The sequence below is a fragment of the Anguilla anguilla genome, chromosome 10, assembly GCF_013347855.1.
Source record: "Anguilla anguilla isolate fAngAng1 chromosome 10, fAngAng1.pri, whole genome shotgun sequence".
Classification (NCBI taxonomy): domain Eukaryota; kingdom Metazoa; phylum Chordata; class Actinopteri; order Anguilliformes; family Anguillidae; genus Anguilla; species Anguilla anguilla.
Genome location: NC_049210.1, coordinates 40,158,518 through 40,167,786, shown reverse-complemented (window position 1 = coordinate 40,167,786; position 9,269 = coordinate 40,158,518). Strand labels below are relative to the sequence as shown.

At 42.6% G+C, this 9,269-nt stretch overlaps 1 protein-coding gene across 3 annotated transcripts; it reads left to right on the top strand.

Annotated features, from left to right (window-relative positions):
* Window positions 1-7,364, top strand: utp15 (UTP15 small subunit processome component). 3 transcript variants are annotated; one of them, XM_035435734.1, is made up of 13 exons: window positions 1-163; window positions 945-1,064; window positions 1,515-1,607; window positions 1,783-1,967; window positions 2,387-2,565; window positions 3,016-3,141; window positions 3,689-3,824; window positions 4,083-4,167; window positions 4,291-4,446; window positions 4,723-4,824; window positions 5,590-5,723; window positions 6,016-6,074; window positions 6,498-7,364. In XM_035435734.1, exons 2-13 carry the CDS (start codon window positions 975-977, stop codon window positions 6,728-6,730), a joined length of 1,578 nt encoding a protein of 525 aa, XP_035291625.1. In that variant the 5' UTR covers window positions 1-163; window positions 945-974; the 3' UTR covers window positions 6,731-7,364. The 3 variants fall into 3 exon arrangements, with proteins under 3 accessions (XP_035291625.1, XP_035291626.1, XP_035291627.1); XM_035435735.1 differs by lacking the exon at window positions 1-163 and adding an exon at window positions 229-313; XM_035435736.1 differs by lacking the exon at window positions 1-163 and adding an exon at window positions 466-543.
* The last annotated feature ends 1,905 nt before the right edge of the window (window positions 7,365-9,269 follow it).

The window sequence follows — 9,269 nt, the reverse complement described above, 5'->3', positions numbered from 1 at the left end:
TTTGCAAGCGGAAGCGGGGTGACTGAAAAACATGGCTGCCTCCATTGAGCATACGTGACTTCAGTTGATTTTGAGTTACATTTTCATTTAAACTAGCAATAGTACTTCACAATATTCTTTAAATAAAAAAGTTGCCGCGATTTGGATATTACCATCTGCAGAAGTAAGTATTGATTATAAAGGCCCTGTCTTCACCAGCAGCATATTCGCCGGTTCGCTAGCATGTGCTAAAGTTAGCGACGTGAACACGCTGGAATTATTAGAACGCAATTGGCTGCATAGCCAGAAATTTAGCAATGTGTGAAACAAATATGTAATTTTTCAATTAATGCCTTTATTCGTGGTTTTGGCTTTATACTGTCGAAATAGATTCTAGATGCGTCAATTAGCTTAACATTTATTAAAAGTTGAAGTGCTATTTTTCCTCTGTCTAAACGCGCCACATGTCCTTTAGTGCGCACGCTAGGCTAACAGTCAGCGGCAAATACAGAGGGTGTACTTCATGCTTATAACCGCGATATAAGGATAATTAAAGTAGACAATGCAAGTGTCTAGTTTGCCAAATGATTTACATCAGTTCTCTGAAGCGAATGTGGTTTAGAAAGCTTGTTGTTTGGACCAGCTGGCTACTAGTTTGGTAACGTATATCGAGGACCTATGGCATTATGTCAATACCGACACGCTATGTAGCTACAGTATATAGCTGGAAAGCTGCTTACAAGACGTATAGATGACATTATAGATGCATTTACAAGTTAAGGTCGTATTACGAAAGCCCAGCTGTTCCAAACAATCCAAAAATGTTTTTAAAACTGTTTAAGAAACACTAAAACTATTGTTTTGGTGAGAGATAACGTTAGTGAGATTAAGTTTATGTGTGTGCGAGAGAGAGAAAATGTGCATGAATCTTGCTTTAACTGCATCTTGCTGTTTCTTCTATTCAGGGGGCAACAGAGCTAGACTGAAAGACTGGGATGGCTTCTTTCAAACCCACACGGATTCCAGCCTATCCCAAGCTTGGGGAGAAAGTCACACAAGACACATTATACTGGAAGAATTATAAGGTATATGAAGAGATGACTTTCATTTGTGTTGTAGCATGAATTCCCTGTGCAGTCCACTCACTTTAGCAAAAAAAAATTTATATAAACAATTAGAAGTCTTGGATTCAGTACTATTTTCTTGAAGCATTATCACAAATGATGAATTCAATGTGAATAAAACATTTAATGATGACTGTTAAGGAAGTTTCTCAGCATTGTGATTGTTTGTGTATAATCTGGCTAATCAGATGATATGACTAAAATGAGGCTTTGAGGTGCTGGGGATGACTTTTTGGTTCTCAGGCTTGTAAAGCATTTTTTGCCTTGGTTATCTGGAGTAATTGATTTCTCTTGGCTTATATATATTTTTAGTTTGGTCATGCTGCCTATTTTATTAGCCTCCAAAGCTCTGTCTTTGGAAAGGGTCTCATTAACCCATTTGTGTGTGTGTGTGTGTTAATTGTTTTGCAGACTCCCATCCAGATCAAGGAATTTGGAGCAGTATCTACAATAGACTTTTCTCCTCTTTCCCCATACAATTATGCAGTCACTGCTTCAACAAGGGTATGTTTCCAAAATATGGCACTCCTAATTGCCCAACAGTTTGCTATCCCTGATGAACTCATTTGTCCCCATTCAGAGATTTGTTATTGGTATTTAATGAACACATTTAGGGTCATAGCGACAGATAGTTGGTTGTAAGATTTTGTGTACTAATGTGTGCGTTTTGTCTTTTCAGATCCACATATATGGGCCCTATTCGCAGGAGCCCGTGAAAACCTTCACGCGCTTCAAAGACACGGCCTACAGCGGCAGGTTCCGGTCCGACGGGAAGCTCCTGGTGGCGGGCAGCGAGGACTGCGTCGTCAGGCTGTTTGACGTCAGCGGCAGGGTGGCCCTCCGGATGCTTCGCGGGCACTCCAAGTAGGATTCCTGTCATTACTTTACATTACATTGTATTCATTCAGCAGCTCTTATACAGAACAACTGGTATAGCTGGTACGTAAGTGTATATGAGGGTGGCACGGTGGTGCAGTGGGTAGCTCTGTTGCCTCACAGCACCTGAGTTCAAATCCCGGCCTGGGCCTTTCTGTGGGGAGTTTGCGTGTTTTATAGGAGGTTATATCTGTGGAATATGAATTTGTTTAACTCCTGCTTTTGCAGACTTTTATGTATTTGGAGTGGCCTTATAATTATGAAAGGCGGTTATTTTTGGAAGCCTTTGTAGTTTAAGGCATATCCGCTTCAAACCATGATAGCATTTGGTAAGGTTTTTTCTCCTTCAATCTCTTAACAGGCTAATTTAATTACTTACTGAATGTCTGTACATTTTCCTCTTTCAGGGCAGTACATTTTACAGACTTTACCTCCGATCGGTTCCGGATAATATCTGGGTCGGATGACTACACGTGTCGGCTGTGGGACATCCCAAATTCAGTCGAGCTGGCCTCCTACAGCGAGCACACTGACTATGTGCGGTGTGGCACAACAAGCAAATTGAACCCAGACCTCTTTGTCACAGGTGAGCAGTACGTCTATAGTTACTCAGGAGAAGTATAGGAGAACTTACACTAATAAATACAGATATAGTAAAATTAATTAAATTACTGTCTGCTTCTGTGAGGATTCCCAGATACATCCACAGCCGTTTGTAACCCATATGGAAAAAAGCTTCTAATTAAAATAGTGTGGTCCCTTATTTTTATTATTTGTAATAATTGTATCATGCCGTGTCACTACATTTATGTGGTTGATTTAATGACCATAGAGTATTCCGTTGGAATGTATTACTCTTTTATTTTGAGTTATGTACATCCCTAATGTAGATCTGCAGGAATTTCTTTGTTTTAACCAGGTTAATCATGACTAGTCCAGACATCTCTGAACAAACACATGTGCTTTTATTCTGTATTGTTTATTTAGCCCGGCCGTATTGTGCATTCATTCAGTGGTATCTGCTCTGCCCCCACAGGCTCCTATGACCACACGGTGAAGGTGTTTGACGCGCGGACGGACAGAAGTGTGATGAGCATGGATCACAGCCAGCCCGTCGAGAGCGTCCTGCTTTTTCCTTCCGAGGGCCTCCTGGTGTCGGCAGGTAAATGTGGGACGGCTCACGCTTTATGACCTCAGACGACCATCAACTGGCCAGATACGGCCTAATGCCGTCCGTTACAGACTCTGCTAAATGTATCATCAGCGGGTTATGAAATTACGAGTGTACTGCAATGAATAAGTGCCTATCTGTAAGCCTGATCAGGGTGCAGTAGTGTGGTGTTGTGTTTAGGGAGCTCTCCTTTGAACCAGGATGTTGTGTTTTCAAACCCTGGGTGAGAGACTGCTTTTATGTAAGCCACATGGACTGCTGTTTAGTGAATGTTTGTGTACTGTGTACCTGTTTGAAATGCATACAACAAAATGAGAGATGCAAAGCAAGTTGCCTGTGGTTTGTCTTGCCTGCTAAGCAGATAAATTATTTAATGTAGTTGATGTCAGTTGACCCAATCTCTCTTGAAAATGTATACGCACTGCAACAGATCAACTCTTTCGTCATGGTGATATTATTAGCCTTTGTAAACGGTGATATGCAAGCAGCAGAGCAGGGGTAGTTTCCAGGTCCTCACGGTTGCGTGGTCCTCTCGTAGGGGGGCGCTATATAAAGGTGTGGGACCTGCTCAAAGGGGGCCAGGCCCTGGTGTCCCTGAAGAACCATCACAAAACGGTCACCTGCCTGTGCCTGAGCAGCTCCGGTCAGAGACTGCTGTCAGGCTCTCTGGACAGGTGAGTGGGGAGCCTGGGGACTTATGGAGTCTGCATGCTTTGGAGCAAATCACAGAATGTTTAAACTATTGTTTGCTTTCAGGTATAGAGGCAAGGGAATATATAATGGGCTCTCTTTGTGGCTATTGGGGTGGGTGTGTTTTGGGAAGTACTTGATTTTGTAAACAAGATTGTGTACTGAACAGAACGGTAGATATTCAAGCATTGCTATGAATAGTTTAAGGCCGTTGATTCATATGTATGTTTTTCCCCCTCAAGACATGTGAAAGTCTACAACACGGCAACCTACAAGGTGGTGCACAACTTCGACTATGCTGCCTCCATCCTGAGCGTTGCGCTGGCGGTAAGTAAGCGCCGTTTACGTCCAGATTCTGCGCGTTTCTGTACATCTGCTTCAAACTGGCTCGTGCAGCGACCATGCAGCTTGGTTGGTCAGTCGGTCACAGTTCCGTGTGTATGTGTTCAGCCCGATGACGCAGCCGTGGTGGTCGGCATGGCGAACGGAGTCCTGAGCGTGAAGCACAGGAAGTCCCCGGAGGAGAAGCCGGAGGCTGGGGGTGCGAAGAGGAGGAGGCCCACATACCGCGTCTTCGTCAAAGGGCGAAACTACGCACCAAAACAGGTGGGCCGATAAACACGTCTTTTTTGGTACATCTTGTTTTACATTTGATCGATAAGGGGAAATGCTTAAATGCTTCCTGGTGAAATGTATTGTTGTGCAGAGAAACATAGCAGAGAATTTTACTTTTGAGTTGCCCACACTGGGAAGCATTCTATTTTTTTTTTCTCATTTGAAGCCTGCAAATGTCAGTACCTGCTAATCGAATGCGGAATTAATATTCAATAGTTTAAATGTTGTAATGTGAAAATATGCCTGCTTGATTTCTTCTGCATCTAGGAGGACTTCTTGGTCAGCAAACCAGTCAGAATGCACCTGCAACAGTATGACAAGCAGCTGAAGAGGTTCCAGGTCTCTAAAGCCCTGGACACAGTCCTGGAGGTGAGTCTTGCTATTTTCTGTGGTAACACAAGGAGATCAGTGGTCAAGACTGAACAAGAGCAACCATTTCAGGGTGCAGTTGTCCCTTCAGTGCCCTAAGTAGGCATTGCTCCAGGCACGAGAGGCAAAAACTGAAAACAGTGGTAGCAGAAAGTCACTGGGCTGCTATGATGGTCTTTATGGTTTGCAAATCATTCTCGTTTGGGTGGTCTTCAGCCAGGGTCCAGACAGAGGTACTCCTGTTTTAAAGGACTTCTGTGCCAGGCATCCCAGCATTAGAGTTATGGGGAAAACCTGGACCTGTTCCATGAGCCAAAGTATTTGGCTCCATAGCTTGTTCCTTTTACATTCTAGATTGCAGCGAAACCCGTATTTCAGTGCTTTTAATGCATTTTTGGTTTTGTTTCAAGATTTGTTGGGTAGTGTTCAGTGAATTTCTTCTCTAACCCCTGGGAAACTGTAGACCAGATTGACCCTGGTCTACATCCCAAGTAATATAATCCAGTGAATTTTGATCAGTGTGGTTAGCCACTTCACCCTTAGTTTAAGTACAGGATTGCTTCTTTTAGCTAGTGCTGTTTTTCCTTACTCGCACAACATTTTTCATCGATTTCTCGGTGTCTGTGGGACTTAAGATGTTTTGTGAGTAATGTAATACTGTAATACTCGGCAGTCTAAAAACTTTTATAATGCATCGAATGTGCGTAAGCTTTGAGGTTTAAGCTCTTGCCTCGCATATTCAGACGTGTCCCTCCTGTCTCGCAGCCCCGGATTCGATCGAAGACCCCCGAGGTCACCGTGGCGGTGATGCACGAGCTGAACCGCAGGGGAACCCTGAAGAACGCCCTCGCCGGGCGGGACGAGAAGAGCCTGTCTGTCCTGCTCAGCTTCCTCATCGGGTAACGGCGAGACCCTTGTGCGGTTGGGCTGGGGCGCAACTCCTCTGCCATCGTGCTGGGGTTCGACCCCTCTTTGGGGAAAGCTTGTGGCGTCAGCATTGTAGCACACTATCCCATGGGCCTTTTCTTCAGCATCAGCTCTTCCGTTTATCAGCAGCCATACCACAATTCTTTAATTTTCATCTAATTAAAGTGCTCCGCAAAGAGTGCGTATTACTCGATGTATATTATATATATATGGCAAGCAACTGAAAACCTTTGTGCCAATGTGTGAATTTTATTCTGTTTTCAGCCATATTGTAGATCCCAGATTTGCTCCAGTTTTGCTGAATGTTGCTGAGATGATTTTGGGTGAGTATAGATTGTGAATTTGTTCTGCATGGATATTGTGCCTATCTGTGTCACTTTGTCATGAAAATTTGCCACGCATATAGCAAATATGAGAAGAAGAAAAAAAAAACAATAGCCAATAAAAGACAAGAATGAAGACCAAGACTTTAAATGCAAAGGTTTAAAATCCCACAACCAAATATGGACAAGTAGGATGTGATACAGAATCATACCTGTGTCACGCTCCAGATATCTGATGAAGCATTATTTATGAAGTTGTGTAGTGTAAGGTGTTTATTAAGGTCCACAATCGGTCTTTTCCTACTCGTTTAGTTATGCCTAGGTGCAGGTTTGGATCCGCTAATGTCTTGAAGATGAGGTTGGACACAGTTATGGATTCATTATGCTAATTTAGCCTTTAATGCTGTGTGTTTGTGTGGCCAGACATCTATGTGCAGGTGGTGGGACGGTCGGCGGTGGTGGACAAGCAGATCGTGAGGCTGCAGGAGCTGATCGAGAAGGAAATCGACCTCGAGCAGGAGCTGGTTGAGGTGCTGGGCATGCTGGACACCCTCTTTGCCACCATGACAACCAAGAAGGAGGTGGCCACCCAAGAGAGCAGAGCCAATGGGGTGGCAGCGACTGGGGAGCAGGGCCCGAGCCTGCAGGCTTCTTGACCCCTTCAGACCAACTGCATCATGGGAATTGGTGTCAGCCGGCACTCCACTCCTGGAATCTCAGCAAGGAACCAGTGTACAGTTAAAGCAGAATCTCCCAGACACATGTGACTTTTCCAGATTACTGCCAAAAAAAAAGTGCGGTCAGGTGATCAGGAACGGTGGCTCACCATTTCCATATTCACACTGCAGCTGGACACTTTGCACTTGCAGGTTTAAGAAAATGGCTACAGTATGAAATTCTGTACTCTTTATGTGAAAGGCGCTATGGAAGAGATGTCCTTATATGCTAACATGTGTAAAGAATGTGTTGAAAACTACAGAAATTCCCTTTTTTTGTCTAAGAAATAGAACAGGAACGTGAATGAAATGTTGTTAAAAAAAGGTTTTGCTGCAATGCTTGTTCAATATTTGAATTCTACATATACCAACGGTAGTCCAAGTTTGATCTTCTCAAATTCTTGCATTTGAACACGTTTGATATGTTTAAATACATTTTCATCTAAGAGTAGGCTTTTTAAACATCAACAGTGAATAATGAATGTCCACATAGTGCTGTAAGGCAGCTGGTAATTATGATAAAAGTTCATGTTTCATAAATTTTACCTGCGCAGTAAACTTTTCTAAGATTGTTCTCAGTGTCTTGCTTTGGTGTTTTTGTCTTTAACACTCATATTGCACACAGGGTGGCACTGTAGTGCCATGCTGTTACCAGAAATGAGTTAAAACTCTGTTGAGGGGCTACCTTGGGTGTGGTTGAATTGAAATTTATTTGAGTAATATTATTCATATATACATTTTTGAAAGTTGTGGCTTTGTGATAAGGGAATACCTATGTTAATGCATCCCTATTTCTAGGAAAGGTGTGTGCCTCGGTATTGTCATTAATACTAATGATAATTGGTTGTTTGTGGAAATATGAGAACTTCTGTTTGAATGACCAAGCTTTGTTGTGTGCCATGTCGGTGTATACGCCTGCTGGCTCAAGCACTGCTTGTAGTTTGAGAATGTATTCAAAAAGACTGTGTGCTGTTACTTTTGGTTTCCAGCATGCTGTCTATTCATGTCCACCATACTTTGTCCCTGGAGAAAAGTGCTGTGATTGGGATGGGAATTTTAAATGAAACTCCCTGGGGCTTGAAATGAACAAACCCACACAAAAACCTGGACCATTAAAGCCATGCGTTTGTGCAGTTCACAAACTGCACCTTCGCCAGTCGCTTGGCTTGTGTCCAGCATCCAGTATTGCCATATGTTTTGTGTTACTTTCCATGTAGATGAAAGTGCCACAGCTGTTGCATGTTCGGTAGGGAAAATCCAAGCCACTGAGCATGTGCAGAGCCCAAAAATCTCAACATTATGAATCATGCTCATGCTTAGAAGCATCATAATAATACCTTCTGTGTGAATGAGCTGCATTTAACTGCAAGAGGTATAACCAAGCCTTGTACATTATGTAGGGTATTGTTAAAAGAAAGGTTGTCGAGGCCATTTAGGTATTCCCATATTGAAAGCTGTCCCCCTCCCCTTTTGTCCTCTTGTCAGGGTATCAATCATTCTTTTCACAATCGGAGCAAGGTGGTGGTTCTCCCACAAAAAGAAAGGTAAACCTCAGATAAGGCAGGTACGTGCCCGTTCAGAATATGTGCAAACCTCAGAGTATCAATTTCCCATAGACCTGAACCAATGATATCCCATATGGAAAATCCAGCAATATGATGTATGCTTAAATACTCAAACTTAATACCCAAACCAATATAAATGAATTTGGTTTATGAAGCTCTTGTGAAAGACTTAAGTTGCATCGTGGCATAACCATGCCATACTTTAAGCTGCTAGGAAGAAGTTAGTTGTTCATACTTATAAGGCTCATTATATTACCAGTATATAGCACATGGAGGACATCGACAAATTGTAAAGCACTATGACGTTTAAAGGTAAATAATGGACATGGTAATTTAAGTAAACTGGACAGGGCACACTTTAAATGAGCTCATTGCTGATAGTCATGTATTTTCCCACGATGCTAGAACAAGACTGACAGCTTTTGTTCCTGCTATTCTATTCGGTTTGTTATCTGATATTACTAATTATGTGTAATAGACACAGAACGTGACCTCTGAAGTCTAATGGGCCATTTGCATTCAAAGCATTGTGGGTATCACAGGTGCATCGTAGCTCCGCCTTACACAGGGGATGTCTTCAGGCAAGCAGAAGATTTATGACACTAACATGACAGTAAAAAGTTGTTCACTTTGATGTGGGTGATGTCTTTGGTGCTCTGCAAAAGGTCATGTTATTCCATTACGCAGATGTACATGTTTGTTTATGTATATTAGAGGATAATTCATCAGCTGAGATTTGAAATTAACTTGGAGAAAAAACTGCCCTGAATAAAATTTAAACAATAATCATGTTCTAAGACAAGACAGTTCTCCCTGTAAAATCCCCCATGGTGTCACCCTGCTGTGTGAGCTGTTTTCAGTAATTGTACTTCCTGTGTTTGTCTATTCTTCCATGAATCCACTCTATGTGCACT